At 35.8% G+C, this 18,531-nt stretch overlaps 1 protein-coding gene across 18 annotated transcripts in view; it reads left to right on the forward strand.

Moving 5' to 3' along the window:
- Positions 1–18,531, forward strand: part of GPHN (gephyrin) — a 688,936-nt gene that overhangs the window by 308,361 nt on the left and 362,044 nt on the right. For 17 of the 18 annotated variants that reach the window (XM_024231223.3, XM_054529737.2, XM_054529738.2 and 14 more), the window contains 1 exon segment: positions 16,223–16,315. In XM_024231223.3, the coding sequence (XP_024086991.1) occupies positions 16,223–16,315 (93 nt within the window). 18 annotated transcript variants of the gene reach the window in all.

Here is an 18,531-nt window from a genome sequence, read left to right on the forward strand (position 1 = left end):
TTATTTATTGGTAGGTATTTCTTATAAATTTTAGATATGAATCCTTTGATACATGTATCGTCCATTTATTCTCCTCCTCGGTTATTTGCCTTTTTACTCTCTTAAAAGTATCTTTGCTGAACAGAAATTCCTAATTTTAACGTATTGGCTTGTCAATCTTTCAGTTATAGTAAATATTTGTTAAGTGAATGATCTTGAAGGAGTTCAGTGTCAGCTACAAGAGATAATCATTGTAAAACATAAATTCTGTATCAAATTTATGTATAAAATATTTTAGGCTGGGCACGGTGGCTCACGCCTGTAATCCCAGCACTTTGGGAGGCTGAGGCAGGAGGATTATGAGGTCAGGAGTTTTAGACCAGCCTGACCAACATGGTGAAACCCTGTCTCTAATAAAAATACAAAAATTAGCCGTGCGTGGTGGCCTCTGCCTGTAATTGCAGCTTCTCAGGAGGCTGAGGCAGGAGAATTGCTTGAAACCGGGAGGCAGAGGTTGCAGTGAGCCAAGATCGCACCACTGCACTCCAGTCTGGGCAACATAGTGAGACTTCATCTCAAAACTTATGTATATGTTTTAGATATGTATAAAATATTTTGGAACACAGAGGAAACAGTGACTAACTCCAATCAGAGAGTCAAGGAATTCTTCATGGAGAATATGATGGGAAAGACTTCTAAAGCAAAAGAAATATGAACAAATATACTAAATGTAAATAAGCATTGTGGTTTTCAGAAGTTCAAGTGTGGCCAAAGTCAAGGGATTATTAATTCTATTTGCAGGAAATAAGAAGGTAAGTTAGGTTGGAGTCACATTTTAAAGGAGCTGTATGTTTTGGTTGGGGGCATCGTTTCTAAAGATTTTGAAGCAAAGGAAAGACATTTTCAGATTTGTTTCAGGGGATATACTGTTTTTATCAAAATGGATTGGTAAGAGACAGAGACAGACCACTTAGTGTGCTTTATAGCAATCTAGGTGAATGATGATAAAAATAAGGCTTATGCCTGTGGCAACAGGAATGGAAAGTACTGGGGGTATATCACAGTGGTTAATAAAACAGGCTCTGCATCTTAATAGGATTCTGACCTTATGTGTATCTTAACCATTCTGAGTTTTCCTAAATAATAATAATAATAATAATAATAATAATAATAAAACCTACTATTGTCATTACGAATATTAAATGTTTGTAAAGTACTTAGCAAAGTACTTACATAGTAAAGGAAAACTATGTGATATGATTCAAATAGACTTCAGAAACAAGAAATACAAAAAAGATTAATTCAGGGTTTTCACTTAGACAACTTCTTAAGAGACCCAGTCCCTGAGTTAAGGAATTCAAAAGAAGCAGCATATTTTGGGGGAATAATGACTATTAGGAATCTCTATGGCATACAAGTAACACCATACAACTGGAAATCTATTTGCTCCTCCAATTAAATAGTATAGCCCTTATTTCTTATTTGTTCAGTGTTAATGATTTTCATCCCTTTTGTTTTCTCTTCTGGTACTATTCACTTAACTGAGAGTATGCTTTACTGTGTTATTCTCAGAGTAAGAGCATCCCAGAGGATTGGTGGAAGAAATGCAACACTTTTGAATATAAAATATCAAATAGCCAGGTTTTCTCTCTACTGTATTTGATCACCTAGTCCCTTATTTTTTTTAAAGCAGAACTTAGTATTACCATTGTATAATGTGGAGTAGGTAATTTTCCTCTCAAATCAGAACATTCTGATCTGGTAAAGCAAAGAGTTCTTGCTCTCTTTGAAAAGATAGATTAAATCTACCTGTCTTTTTGCTATTTTTTGCTGCTTATAGATAGATCAGTGTTCTATTGTTCCTCTTACTAATTATTATATAATATCTTTACACAGAAGTCTTGGCTAAAGTTCCATCAAATTATTATACTTCTTACTAAAATGAATTTCCTCCACTACTCTTTACATATAAATACATGTATTTATATAGACATATAAAGTCTATAGTAACACCTATAGTATCAGTATTTCTTTACTACTGGAAAACTAAACCATAGTGACTATTATTAAAAATTATTTGAAAACCAGACCTCTGTATTCTCCATAGGGCTAAATATTAGTGAACTAAATAATAAAACTGTTTCCAGATGTTTTTTGTTAAAGATTTTTAAAGTATTAATATAATTTAATTAATTACATAATATATATTATCCATGCCTAATTATTTGTCTAGCTATATTCATCATGGAAAAAAATGTTCAAAGGAAAAGTGACATTATGTGTGAAACTTTGTCAAAAATATGTCATTGATGTTTGAGACAAGGTAATAAAACTATCACAGAAATTCTTCTTTTTCTTACTAATATATAATATGAAGATGTATTCTCACATCAAATTTTGTTATATACAGAAGTCAGTAGTAATATGATTTGGCCAAGTACCTTTGCTTTCATAATAGTTTTATAATCTTTGTGTGTGTGTATGTGTACATACAAAGAGGCACTTAATTTTTTAGTTCTTGTTATGTACCCAAATTTATATCAGATGCTTTCTGTTCTCATTTCCTTTCATTCTTCTAATGGTGGTCCAAGTTTCAATAACTTGCCTATGAGCACAAAGCTAGTAAGTAGACTAAAACTGGAATGGGTACCCAAGTCTGTCTTACTCCCAAACCTATTCCTTTTCTGTTACCTCTGCTTCTACTTCCCTGCCTCACAGTCAGAAAATTTATAAAGGTAAACAGTTTGTCAATGTGGAAAACTAAAAGTAGTTTTTAAAAGTATACAGAATATTGTGCAGACTTAAAATCATTATAGTGAACTACATTTATTAATACAGATTGATTATTTATGACATATTGTCAAATTGAAAATGCAAATTAAAACATCCATGTGTGGAAACAATAAACCCTGGGGATTTCAGAAGCAGGGAGGAGCAGAGTGGGGACAAGGATTGAAAAACTACCTATTGGGTACTATGTTCACTACTTGGGCAATGAGATCTTTAGAAGCCCGAACCTCAGCATCATGCAATATACCCATGTAAGAAACCTGAACATGCACTCCTGAATCTAAAAATAAAACGTAAAAAAAGGAAAGGATTTGTCATTCTTGGAAGGACAGAAAAAAATTCATGTGTGTGTATTTTTTTATGTATGAAAATATTTATGGAAGTATGGTCAACAAAGGTTTAAAATTGGTTGTCTAATAAAACGTGATTTTTAAATTTCCTTATACTTTTTTGTTGATTGAATTATTTTTGGTCTTTTTAGTAAGCATGTGTTTTAAGAATCATAAAAATCACTTAAGACTACTCTTACATTCAGCAAAAAAAAAAAAAACAAAATATAAGAACAGGTTAAAATATAGAAAATGTATTTTTCACCAACTGTCATTTCTAGAACCTAGTTTACAATTGTGTAACAGATGATACATTTAATTAAATCTCTTACACATAGTCATCCATTTTTTGCATATTGCATATTCTAGAGCAGTGAGTAAAATGGCTTGAAATGCCAAACTCATGGATTTGGTACTACATTTTATTGACAAGTAAAATAATAGGTGTTTAAGCTACTTTGAGACTAAGCTTCATTCCAGTATAATTGAATAGCTCCTATCAGAGTTCCTATCTGTATCACAAGTAACTATTATAAACTCTAAACCAAACAAAGAAACAATAACTATCTGAAAGCACCGGAGAGTGATCTATAAAGTAGACAGATTCTACCATTTGGAAGAAGGCACTGGTTGATTATCCCGTTCTTAAAACTTTTAGCCTGAGAGTAGGCCCCAATCTGGCCTAACTGGCAGCTAAAACCTGCTGGCTTCTTGGCTACAAGAATGGTTTGGGAAAACTATAGCTACATTAAAGTAAAAAGGGAAATCCTAGAAAGGAGAGAGCCAAAGAGGGGAGCCTGAAATTCTATAAATAAACTCCCTATATTTCTGGCTGACTTCTGAGCCATGAATGAGCTGGGTAGACTACAAACAGCACAACTAGGGCTAAAGGGATTGAACTGAAATTTGAATTGCCATCCTCTGCATAGCAGAGTTTGCAGTTAGGTCTGCCGAAGTCACTGCTTACTAAAATTTAAAAAATTCAATATTGTAACAAAATCCAGTGTCTATTCAACTTATCACTCAGTGTCCAGCATATAGTCTGAAATTATTTCACAAAGAAACAAGTAAACATGACCCATACTTGAGAGAAAAGATAATCAATTGAGACTAACCCCAAGATCACCCACCTATTGTAATTAACAGACAAAAATTCTAAAGCAGCTTCTATAATCATAATCAAGCAGTAAAGGAACATATGCCTGTAATGAGTGAAGAGATAGGAAATCTTAGCAGAAAAAAATAGAAACTATTAAAAAGAACCAAATAGAAATTTAAGAAGTGAAAAAGAAAGTAGCTGAAAAGTGTTTCAGGGTATCTTCTTTAAATTTAAGACCCCACCTGAGCCAGTGAAATAATTTAGTAAATATATAGCATCATTAAATAAAACTATCTAATCCAGCTATATAAAGCAGGTTGAATTGGCTTTCAAACCAACAAAATTTATTCCTACTTATTTGTGTTTGGGAAGTTTTTACATTGTTTACTGTTGGAACATATTAATGTATCCATGTATATTGAAATTATATGTAGAATGAAAGGAAAATTAGAAAATATTCAAGATTTTACTCTGGAAAATTATCTTGACTACAAGAGAGAAACTGCACTAAAGATAATTATTTTAGCTTAGCATTTTTTATGGGTTATACAGTATCAATTTAATAGTAGATAGTAGAATAGCTAAAGAGTTCTATAAACTACCCTCACTGACAGTCTGATTCCTTTATATAATTTTTTTTACTGAACTCAAAGTTATAATATTAGGGAAAAGTACCATTTCTAATCAAATATTTCTACCATGTTTAATTTTTTGTGTATGTTTTGCTAATAGTGCCTATTATAAACTCAAATTAATAACTTTTATAATTATTTTATAATTGAATTCAAACAAATGGCAACAAAAACACTAAAAGAATGGTTTGCAGGGGCAAGGGGAAGATGGCCGACTAGACACAGACAAGTGGAACAGCTCCCATGGAAGTACTGAGACAACAGGCATGCTTTTAACAGATCTTTACAGGGAAGGCATCAAGAGTGGACCAGGAGAAGACATAGAAGCTGGGCTAAAGGAAGAGAAAGCTGGGAACTCTGCATGGACTTTTGTGCACCAGGACTCATTTTTGAACCACAACAGCTCCAGGAGCATGGGTGAGTTGAACTGGCAAGGAGCAACCCGCTCTCACCATGGGCCTCTGGAACCCCAGCAGGAGGGGACCCCTCAACCACCACAGACACATGAGGTGGCAGGGAGAGTTACTTAGGGAAGTCTTAAGGGCAGCAAGCCAGCTGATGTGGAGCCTAGAGGGTTTGGTGCAGAAGTAACTGTAGTGGAGCATGGCCAGGGACAGCCATCCCCCTAGACTTGACTTGCTCCCATAAGAGACTTTAGTCCTAGGGGAACTGTTGGACCTGATCTGTCCAGGGCAGTCTTGCGCAGCAGACAGGGCTGGTCTGACCTGAGCCCTCCTTGGTCTGCTGGCCTATCCTGGGGCCCTAGCCTGGCCATGTCTGCTGACAGGGCAGTCTTGAGGTCCCTGGGTCCCCACGCCATAGCTTCAGCACTGATGGACCATGCCTGACCAGTAGAGAGTTTTGATGAGGCATCCCTATGGCCACTCACCAGCCTGCACGCTCCCTCCCCAGCCTGTGCAGCTTTCCCAGACCCATGGCACTCCCTACATCACTTTGCTGATGCATGTCTACACAGGTGGCTTTTGCTTTACTTGCCCAGCCAGCACACAGGAACGCAGTCTGCCCTCCTCCCTTGCTGACCACCATTGCAGACACCCTTGGTAAGCACAGAGCTGGCAAGTCTCACTCCTGCCAGCACCCCACCCTTGCACTAACATTGCACAGAGAACAGCGGATGATCCCACACCCTGAACAATCACTCTTATTTGAGGGGCACAGAGAAGGCACTCACTCTATGCTGGTCAGCACCCCGCCCCCAAGCCAACACCACCTCCAGTGCAACAGCACAATCTCTAGCAGGGGCCCCCCATCCCCCACCAGCTTTGTTGCCTCCACCACTATGGTGAACACCTGCAGGGAGGTAGGCACACCTGCATCTGTTAGCACTCTTCTGCAGATGCTGCACCTCAGAACCCCCAACACAATGGACTCAACCTCAAAGAGGTCAAACTGGGGCCCAATGCAAGTCCCCCAGAGTTAGAGCACACAGTCCAGGAGTTGGGAGCTGAGCATTGGCCTCCTAAAATATTCCAAAAACAAGATTGGATTCTTCCATTCAGCCAAATGCATCTTATACCATAATCAAACCCTCAAGGTTATCAAATAGGATAAAAGAAAAAAAATCCAAAGGTCAGCAACCTCAAAGATTGAAGATACATAAGCCCACAAAGATGAGAAAGAATCAGTGCAAGAATGCTGAAAACTCAAAAAGCTAGAGTACCTTCTTTCTTCCAGATGACCACACCATCTCTCCAGCAAGGCTCAGATGGCTGAAATGATAGAAATAGAATTCAGAATATGGGTAGAAATGAAGATCATTGAGCTACAGGAGTATGTTGAAACTCAGTGCAAAGAAGGTAAAAATCATGATAAAACATGGCAGGAGTTGACAGACAAAATAGCCAGTACTGAAAAGAACATAACCAACATGATAGAGCTGAAAAACACACTGCAGGAAGTTCATAATGCAATCACAATTATTAATAGCAGAATAGAACAAGCTGAGGAAAGAATCTCAGAGCTTAAAGGCTGGCTTTCTTAAATAAGACAGGCAGACTAGAATAGAAAGGGGAAAAAAGCATGAAAGGGAATGAACAAAACTTCCAAGAAATATGGGATTATGTAAAGAGATTGAATCTGCGACTGATTGGTGTCTCTGAAAGAGATGGGGATAATGGAGCCAACTTGGAAAACATGTTTCAGGTATCATCCATGAGAACTTCCCCAACCTAGCTAGAGAGGCCAACATTCAGATTCAGGAAATGCAGAGAACTCCAATAAGATACTTCACATGAAGATCATCCCCAAGACAGGTAATCATCAGATTCTCCCAAGTAAAAATGAAAGAAAACATGTTAAAGGCAGCTAGAGTGAAAGGTCAGGTCACCTACAAAGGGAAGCCCATCCAACTAACAGCAGACGTCTCAGTTGAAACCCTGCAAGCTAGAAAAGACTGGGGCCCAATATTCAGTATTCTTAAAAGGAATTCCAATCCAGAATTTCATGTCCGTCCAAACTAAACTTTATAAGCAAAGGAGAAACAAGATCCTTTTCAGACAAGCAAATGCTAAGGAAATTTGTTACTACCAGACCTATCTTACAAGAGCTCCTGAAGGAAGCACTAAGTGTGGAAAGGAAAGACCATTGCCAGCCACTACAAAAACACATTGAAGTGCACAGATCAGTGACACTAGAAAGCAACCACATATGTCTGCAAAGTAACCAGCTAACATCATGATGACAGGATCAAATCCACACATACCAATACTAACCTTAAATGTAAATGGGCTAAATGCCCCAATTAAAAACACAGCGTGGCAAGCTGGATAAAGAACCAAGACCGATATGCTGTCTTCAAGAGACCCATCTCACATATACAGTGGCACACATTGGTTCAAAAAAAAGGGATGGAAACAAATCTACCAAGCAAATGGAAAACAGAAAATGATAAGGGTTGCAGTTCTACTTTCCGACAAAACAGACTTTAAACCAACAAAGGTTAAAAAAGAAAAAGAAGGGCATTAGGTAATGGTAAAAGGTTCAAATCAACAAAAAGATCTAAATATCCTAAATATATATGCACCAACACAGGAGCACCCACATTCATAAAGTAGGTTCTTAGGGACCTTCAAAGACACTTAGACTCCCACACAATAATAGTGGAAGTCTTTAACACCCCACTGACAATATTAGACAGATCACTGAGAAAGAAAATTAACAAATATTCAGGTCCTGAACTCAGCCCTGAGTCAAATGGACCTGATAGATATCTACAGAACTCTCCATGCAAAAACAGCAGAATTTACATTCTTCTCATTGTCACATGGCATATACCCTAAAATTGATCACATCATCAGAAGTAAAACACTCTTGAGGAAATACAAAAGAACTGAAATCATAACAAACAATCTCTAGGACCACAGTGCAATCAAATTAGAAATTAAGACTGAGAAATTTACTCACAACTGTACAATTACATGGAAACTGAATAACCTGCTCCTGAATGACTGTTTGGTAAATAATGAAATTAAGGCAAAAATCAATAAGTTCTTTGAAACTAATGTGAACAAAGATACAACATACCAGAATCTCTGGGACACAGATAAGGGCAGTGTTAAGAAGGAAATTTATAGCACCAAATGCCCACATCAAAAACTTAGAAAGATCTCCAGTTAACAATCTAACATCACAACTAAAAAGAACTAGAGAATCAAGAGCAAACAAATCCCAAAGTTAGTGGAAGACAAGAAATAACCAAAATCAAAGCTGAACTCAAAGAGATTGAGACAGAAAAAATGTCTTTTATAATGGATGAGTATAAGACTCCAGATAGATACAGAGAATGATGACTTATGTAAACTTACTCTCTCTTAGCTCTATTACTGTCCCTGTTTTTCTCTTTGATGAGTTGTTTACTCTTTGGCAACAATAATTTTGCAAAAAATTTCTATAATCATGTTTTTTATTGTTAAATAATGTAAATGTAAAGAAAACATTATATATTTATAAATACATGTAGTATTTCCGAAACAGTTTTCTTAAAAAGGGTATACGATCTCTAATAACACCATAATATACTGATCTATTATGTTAATATACTGATCTATTATTAATTTGTTCATATCTCTGACATCTGTAACATCAAGCACATTTGTCATGGTTTTTAAAATAATATATGTGTGTGTTTGTGTATGTGTATACATATATATATTTATTTATGACACATGCTAGGCATAGTCATTGCACATACTAGGTATTTGCATGTTCTTAAACTGAAAATTAACTTATATAATCATATTCTTAAGACTTTGTGCCAATTTATTTAAATATAACACATCAAGCTTACCTTTAGAACTATTCTGAAGCTTTTTATAAAAGATAAACTTTTGAAATATAAATTGGAAATAGTCAGAAAAAGAAGAGGATGCCAAAATGTTAACTGTGAAATTAGTTGTTTTTGTATTGTATTGTTATATTAAAAACCACCACAAAATTTGGTGGCTTTAACACATATAGTGATTTGTTATTTTTCACAAGTTTGGGCTTTCTTAGTGGGAATATCTTCCTCTCGTCTCATTATTTCAGCCACATGAGTCCAAGGTCACTCATGTGGCTGAAATAATGTCACCTCAGTTGGGTCTGGAGAATCTAAGCCTCACTCAGATGTGTGGGACCTTGGTGCTGAATATTCCACTAGACCTTTCTCTCCAAATGGTCACCCATCATTCCATTGTCTAGCCCAGCCTTCCTGACATGGTAGTAGAAGTTTACCAAAGAGTGAAGACAGAAGAATGGAAACCTTTTGAAACCTAGGCTTCAGAACTGCCATACCGTGACTAATTGCTCCATTCCATTGATCAAATCAAGTCAGAAATCCAGCCCAGTTGCAAGGGTTGTGGAAATAGACCCCACCTCCTGACAGAAGGATTTACAATGACTGTATGACCATATTTAATTTACCACAGTAGTATATGTGTAATTATTAAGTATAAAATTTATTTCTAAACTTACTGACCATGAGTACTAAGTATCAGAATGAAGAATGAATAAATGTTTATAATCCCTCTTTCTTTTAACTTTAAGTTGAAGTTTAGGGGTACGTGTGTAGAATGTGTAGGTTTGTTACATAGGTAAACATATGTCATGAGGGTTGGTTGTACAGATTATTTCATCACCAGGTATTAAGCCTAGTACCCATTAGTTATATTTCCTGCTTCTCTTCCTCCTCTCACCCTCCACCCTTCAACATGCCCCACTGTGTGTTGTTCCCCCATGTGTTCTCATCATTTAGCTTCCACTTCTTAGTCACAACAAGTGCTATTTGGCTTTCTGTTCCTGCATTAGTTTGCTAAGGATAATGGGATCGAGCTCCATCCGTGTCCCTGCAAAGAACATGATCTCATTGTTTTTTGTGGCTGCATAGTATTGCATGGTGTATAGGTACCACATTTTCTTTATTCAGTCTGTCATTGATGGGCATTTGGGTTGTTTCCATGTCTTTGCTATTGTGAATAGTGCTGCAATGAACATACATGTGCATGTGTCTTTATAATATAATTTGTAATCATTTGGGTATATACTCAGTAATGGGATTTCTGGGTCGAATGGTATTTCTGTCTGTAGGTCTTTGAGGAATCGTGACACTGTCTTCCACAATAGTTGAACTAATTTACACTCCCACCAACAGTGTAAAAGTGTCCCTTTTTCTCCACAACCTTGCCAGTATCTGTTATTATTTGACTTTTTCGTAATAGTCATTCTGACTTGCATGAGATGATATCTCGTTGTTTTGATTTGCATTTTGCTAATCAGTGATGTCGAGCTTTTCTTCATATGCTTATAGGACACATGTATGTCTTCTTTTGAGAATTGTCTGTTCATGTCCTTTCCCCACTTTTTAATGGGTTTTTTCCTTGTAAATTTATTTAAGTTCCTTGCAAATGCTGGATATTAGAACTTTGTCAGATGCATAGTTTGCAAAAAAATTGTCTCCCATTCTGTAGGTTGTCTGTTTACTTTTTTGATAGTTTCTTTTGCTATACAGAAGCTCTTTAGTTTAATTAAATCCCATTTGTCAATTTTTGCTTTTGTTGCAATTGCTTTTAGTTTCTTTGTCATGAATTCTTTGCCCATGTCTATGTCCTAAATGGTATTGCCTAGGTTGTCTTCCAGGGTGTTTATAGTTTTGGGTTTTATATTTAAGTCTTTAATCCATCTTGAGTTAATTTTTGTATATGGTGTAAGGAAGGGGTCCAGTTTCAATTTTCTGCATATGGCTAGCCAGTTCTCCCAGCACCTTCTATTGAATAGGTTGTTGCTTGTTTTTGTCACGTTTGTCAAAGATCAGAGAGTTGTAAGTGTGTGGTCTTATTTCTGGGTTCTCTGTTCTGTCCCCATTGCTTTTTTTTGTCAGGTTTGTCAAAGATCAGACAGTTGTAGGTGTGTGGTCTTATTTTAGGGTTCTCTATTCTGTTCCATTGGTCCATGTGTCTTTTTCAACCAATACCATGCTGTTTTGGTTACTGTAGCCCTATAGTATAGTTTGAAGTCAGGTAGCGGGATGCCTCCAGCTTTGTTTTTTTGTTTTTGTTTTTTGTTTTTGTTTTGTTTTTTGCTTAGGACCACGTTAGCTATTGAAATCCCTTTATTTTTTAATGATACATACAAATTACAAAGAATTCAAACAAGGCAAAAATGTAAAAAGGCAGTAAAAAAATAAAATGTACTTCAAAGCTAACTACCCAAGAGTAATCAATATTTAACATTGTTTATAAAACATTCCAACATCTTTCAGTGCCTATTATGTAGCTAGAAGAATGTATGGATGTTTAAATAAGTGAAAGACATAGCTATATAAACAATTAGGATAATTTTCTGAAGCTAATACATAGTAGCATTTATTTACACTTAAACAGAAGAAAAGGGAACTGAGTAAAAGAGCCTATTGACTTTGAAACAACTATTTTTTATTACAAGAGATATTATATGCTGAAATCCCTCTAAATTTTAAAAAATAGGAAAATCATTAATAGGTCACAGTCATATGTTAACTATATGTTAAACCTTAGACAGGATTGGTTGAATCCTTGCTATGAAAGATAAGGATATTTGCACTATTACATTTCTTACCACCTACCCTCTCCTTACCTTCAAATTTCTGTTTATTGTATGATTTTCAGAAAAAAAACTGATAAAACAATATCCAGTCCTCAAACTAGTGCTTATTTCAAACTTGTTGCAGAGATGTAGGAAGAAAAACAAAAAGTCAGCCCAGACTGTATCAGATCTGGAACTTGTACAGAAAAAAATAGGGGAAGCAAGAAACCAGAGACAACATATAGTCTTTGTTGGAATACTCTGCTCTTCTGAAATTTTATTAATGTCCAGTGCTAGAATCTTTCTTCCTAGATAAGGGTTTAGCTCATGATTATGTGGGGAGTGTCATCAAGTTTAAGACTAGTTTTCCATTTCAGTGTGCATTCATTTCTAGAATCTTCATCTTGAATGCCATCAGCCCTCCATTGCATGTTTCTTATAGAAGCTGCTTACAGTAAGAAAAAGATATGGAGTCTCTTTTAGTTTGCATCTCTGTAGATTTAGAAGTATTCATGAGAATTTTTAAGATTTTGAGAATTCACCATTATGAACTCTTTGGAGTCCAGAGTAGCATTAGGAGCCTCAAAATGGAGAACTGTGTGTCTCAAAGATCTTTTGTTTCTGTCCTTAACCATCCAGCCTTTGAGACTTATGAAGCTATGTCGTTTGCTTATTTGGTTGTTGCTTGTGGAGGTATTTCCTCTGGTTTTTACTCTTTTATGTTGATTTTATGAGATATTAGGAGGCGGATTTTTGTGATACACCTTTATTCTACTGAAGATGAATGGAATGGAATACTAGAAATGCAAGGCAATAATTTTTTTAAGAAATATCCTCCACATAAGGAAAAGTTAATCACTAAAATAAACAATGTCCTCAGCCTCACTTTTGCAACAGATGCAGAGGGACTTTTCATAAGTTGCTTTCATGAAAAAATCTTCAATGACCTCTTATTTGGTAGAGGCAGCTGAATATTAAAGTTTTCTCAGAATAAAGTGGATCTAACAGGTGCAAAAACAAATATGGCAAGATAAATTGCTTTCTAACTAAGCTAAGATAAATTACTAAGTTAAATAAGATAAATTTAATAAGTTGTTACAGTAAATAGCTAAAATAAACTGCTTTCTTAACATGATAGAATAAAAAGACTCAGTATCTAATGTGGCACATAGTTCAGTTTAATATGTATACATATATCACCTTGAGGTATCTTTCTTAAAATGCACCTTCTGATTCAGTAGATCTTGGATGGAACTTCGAATTGTGTATTTCTAATTCCGTGACACCACTGGTGCCAGTTCTCAGATCATACTTTTAGTAACAAGATTCTAGACAACTATAGACTAAGAGCTCCTCTACTTGACTGAATCCTTGAGACCAGAGATACTGCCTTATTTATCTTTGCATTGCTGTTCTCTAAGGAAGTACCTGAATAAAAGTTTGCCCTGAAATATTTTCTTGTTAAATGAATTAATGAATCAGATGCGTGACAACTAGGGGCCTGGAAAACTGGTATTCTTATACTGGTGGGTGAGGAAGAATTCTTTTGTTTTGAAAAACAAGTGACTGAATGATAGGATTTCTATTTTGTCTTAAAATCTAAAAGCCTTACTAAAATTTTTGCTCACATGAAGTCTGCCATATATCAAATTAGCTATGTTGGCCAACAAAATATTACCTCCCAAATGCTTGAATAGATTCTTAATTGCTCTCAAGATTACAAATGTTATTCAAGTGAAAGAAATCTATACATTAAGTATTACCAGTTATCCATCCTGGAAATAGAAAAACTTTAGTAATATTACTGTAATAAAACTGATTTTTGTTTGTTTGTTTGTTCGAGACAGAGTCTTGCTCTGTCACCCAGGCTAGAGTGCAGTGGCACATTCTCAGCTCACTGCAACCTCCGCCTCCCTGGTTCAAGCAATTCTCCTGCCTCAGCCTCCCAAGTAGCTGGAATTAGAGGCACCCGCCACCGAGCCCGGCTAATTTTTGTATTTTTAGTAGAGACGGCGTTTCACCATCTTGGCCTGGGTGGCCTCGAACTCCTGACCTCGTGATCCACCCACCTCAACCTCCCAAAATGCTGGGATTACAGGCGTGAGCCACTGCATCCCGCCAACTGATTTTAAACTGTATGAAATCTTTTTGGGCCTACCGAACTATCTGTGAAATTTACCCTTGAGTAATTGAACAGATTGTCTCCTTAGACTAGTAGTTTTCAGTTGCTGGCTACATTTTAGAATTACCTGGGAAGCTTTTAAAAATCCCAGTGCCCAGGCTATACCAAAGAGGTGAGACCCAAGTATTTTTTAAAGCTCCGCAGATAATTAATTCCATTGTGCACCCAAGGTTGAGAACCATTACTTGACTATTAGCTCTTTGAAATCTGAGTCAGTGTTCCTCTTATTTTTAACTTTTAACACTTAATACATGGTAGGTACTTCATAAATGTTTACTTAGTCAACAGATGAATTATGTTATAAGGAAGTATTATCTGAGGCAAAACAGTAGCATTCTTCAGTATAAAGGGACCATTTTTACTATGTTTATTAGCATCTTAAAATTTGAAAAGTTTGAATACCCTCTTAATACTGAAAGTTGGTATTTGATATAGATAAACATTTTGGTGTTGAGATATTTTGTTGATGCGACTTGGATTTCATATCACTTTTTATCAAGATTTGATATAAATGGATTGTGATCAGAGGTGAGAAAACTGTGGCACAGGCATTTCACTACTATAATGGAAGTACTTAAAGGAATATTACAAAGAGATCTAAGGTGTTCTAGGATACATCAGTCGGAAAACAAAGATGGTTAATCTACACATTGCTGAGTTGTGGTATCAACCGTGGTTTTGTTTTTTGTTTATTGTTTTCTTGAGACAGAGTCTCATTCTGTCACCCAGGCTGTAGTGCAGTGGCGTGATCTCAGCTCACTGCAACCTCCGCCTCCCGAGTTCAAGTGATTCTCTTGCCTCAATCTCCTGAGTAGCTGGGACTACAAGCGCGCTTTACCATGCTTGGCCAATTTTTGTATTTTTAGTAGAGATGGGGTTTTGCCATGTTGGCCAGGCTGTTCTCGAGCTCCTGACCTTACGTGATCCACCCGCCTCAGCCTCCCAAAGTGCTGGGATTACAAGCATGAGCCACTGCACCCAGCTGCTTTTTTAATATACCAGAAAGAATAGAGAGCTATTTATAAGAGTGAGTATTTAAGCTTTTCTGCTTTTTAAAATGAAGCACAGACAATTGAAGTTTTAACTTCGGTTTATGAAACCACTTTATAAGCACCTTTATTATAATCATTGATTTTTGAGGGGCTTTCCTCAGAACAAAATTATAACTATATCAGGGATCAAAGTTCTTTAGATGGGCTCTCAGTTATCTACAATTTGTGTTTTTAAAAATAGTTTGTTGCCATTAATTAATCATTGCACAGAAAAGTTCCCTTCATTTGGAGCTCTGAGCTCTGCATTTCTGTGATACCAGAATAAAACACAAATCTGCAAAGAAAAGGAAAAAATCATTTTTTAGGTCTTGGATTTATTCTAAATAATCATCCTACATTTTGTGTCACTGATGAATTTGAGAATTGTGGGGACTGTATTGTACATCTTGGTATCAGCCTGCTATTTGTATTTCACAACAGTTATCTGCAATTAAATGATGAAATTCTATTTTTAAATTTTGACTCTGAATTGTAAAAATGTAATGAAACAATGTAATACCAATGCAAGTATATGATTATAATTTAATGAGCACTTAATTGCCCTTTTTAGCAAATAGCTAAAATGTAGAATGGGTTGATAGAATTAGCAAGAATAGGAAAAGTCAGCAGATGGAGATCCTAGTTTCACTTTGTTACAGACTAGGTGTGTAACTTTGTAAATTATTTAAGCACATTGTACTTCAGTTGTCTCTTTAGAAAATAAAGAGGCAAATCTGCTAAAGACCCTTCTAGCTCCAAAATTTTATGACATGTAATTCTAATCTGTGTAACTGTCATAGTAGTGCATTTTGAATGGCTGAAAAGAACTTCAGATAAGCCATTAATTATAAACTCTTTATTTACGGTTTTCTTATGTTTTATTTACTTTCAAGAATTTGATACTTGCATCCTCATTTTCTATAATTAATAAAATAAGTACTCAAAATTTCAGTGCCTTTTGATCAAGAGTGAAACTGTTCCATGAATTGTGCTTAGAAATTTTCTTACTGACTGTTGAAAAGAATCTGTGTTTCCTCGTTGAATACAAAGTGTCCCAGGACTGGGAGGTTTTGAGCAAGCAGGCAAGTTTTTCTGCACATGACTATACTATTGTTTTCTTTCAGGAAACCCTGATAGATTGGTGTGATGAAAAGGAACTTAATTTGATATTAACAACTGGAGGAACAGGATTTGCACCACGAGATGTCACTCCAGAGGTGAGAGAGTACATGCCTTTTCATATTCAAGGATTAAACTAATCATGGTTTTTTTAATCCTTTTTACTATGTTTATATTATTTTTATAACTTTGCTAGGCATAACAAATGACTTGTAGTTCTAATAATGTGAAAATTTTGCTGTGGATGAATTGTGAAAAATGTTTCCTGACTTTTTTTCTTTGGGCTTAAACTAGAAATGATACAATATGAGGAAGATTAAACTAGTGCAGAGGTAATCTGTCATTTTCTTGATGTCAGCCTAATTTCAGGCACATTTCCAAAGGAAGTGATAGCAGAATTCTGATGGTTAGCATGGCATCTGGTCTGATGTGCTTTGTCAATACAGTTCTTTTCTTGAGGTACCCTTTTCATTTGTCTAAAATTACAGTAAGATGACTGCAATAGAATGTACTGATTTTACAGTACTTTTGTTGAAAAGGAATATATTTTCCACAATTCTAAATGTGAACAGCATTTAAATGCAGAATTTAATGAGCCCAAAATTAGAATTAATATCTAGGCTTAAGACCACAGGAATCATCTTCAACTATTTTATATATAGGAAGAAAAATTAGGGAAAGAATGAAGAATAAGCACTATTAACTAATATGGGGGGGATGTATTTTTTCTTTAAGGAAGCCATAAACCACAGTTGTCACCTCAGAGCCATACATAAAATTATATCACCACTTGTGACATTGTTTCCTTTACCTCCCCAACCGCCCAAAAGTGTTTCTTGGATCAGTTTCAACTTAATATTTACTATGTCTTTCTATTTCAAATCAGTACACTATTGTATCTACTACCTTATTAACATTCCACAAGGTACTTTTGCTCTGCATCTATTAAATAATTACTGGCCTTCTTATAATAGTACAATGGTTTTCAAACTTTAGCCTGCATCAGAATCAACCAGAGGACTTATTAAAACACAAATTGCTTGACCCCCCACCCCTAGAGTTTCTGATTCAGTAAAGCTGCAATGGGTCTTGAGAATCTGTATTTCTAACAAGGCCCCAGGTGATGCAGATGTTGTCATTGTTGTTGGACCATAGACCATACTTTCAAACTCTGAGAACTGCTGCTCTACTATATGAAAATGCAATTTTAAGAAGTATTTTTTTTCTACTTCTCTATATAAAAACCGTGGTACATAAACTTTTGATATTATTATATTTAGGGTTTTAAATAAAATAGTTTTGGCTTTTAAAGCAATCAAAATTGAGTCGTATTGAGAGGTTAACTTCAACTGCATAAAGTCATCCTTACACAATTTATTTAGCTTCTGGCTTCTATAGTTAGTGGTTCTTTGGCAAAGTTTTACATTTCTTTTATGCTATGACTAACTGAAAAAGTACAATTGGGAAGGAAGCCATCTCCTGCAGAGGTGTGCTTGTGTTTTGTTTCTTTGTAAGAACATTGACTACTTATGTTAAGATATGGATTTTTGGAGTTTGGGTGCTGTCTTAAGTGTTTTAGTAAATCACTTTGGGTTTATGTATGCCTTTTTTTGTGTGATGGTTTGATATTTTCATATTTTTTCATAACAGAAAAATAGAAAAAATTTCACCAGAAAATTAATTCATAACCAAATAACAGTATTATTTTTAATTCCTTGGATAATTCATTGTGGGGAAATAATTTACATCACAAAATGTTTTGTATCCTACGGGGCTTCCAGTTAATACAAAATGCTAGGCTGAAAATTCAAACCTTTGAATTCTGGCTCTGCTACTTATCAACAAGGTGACCATAGATGGAGTGCTTTTACTCACACTTCTGATGCTATGTGGGTTTTTTTACTTGAACCAACCAGTTCTTCAACTCTCCAGATATCAGATGTCCTTTTTATTTCAATTAAATTCTGACACTACCTACCAGGAATTAGTACTAGACTCTGCAGATTTAAGGGCTCCGTCCACAAGATGGCCTTCACGTCACATGCCAGTGGCAAGTACCAGATCCCCAGGCTACTCAAAATTCTCTCCTACTTGACTACAAAGTCAGTTGGTTCTCAAAACTCCCCCCATTTTCAGATTCAATAATTTGCTAGAATAGGTCCAAAAACTCCCGGAAACACTTACTTATGCTTACCAGTTTACTATAAAGGATACAATTTAGGAATAGCCAAATGCAGGAGATGCACAGGGCAAGGTATAGGGGCAAGGAGGTTCCACCCCCTCTCAGTATTTAGCGCACCTCCGGCACCTTGAT

Source organism: Pongo abelii, chromosome 15, assembly GCF_028885655.2.
Source record: "Pongo abelii isolate AG06213 chromosome 15, NHGRI_mPonAbe1-v2.0_pri, whole genome shotgun sequence".
NCBI lineage: Eukaryota > Metazoa > Chordata > Mammalia > Primates > Hominidae > Pongo > Pongo abelii.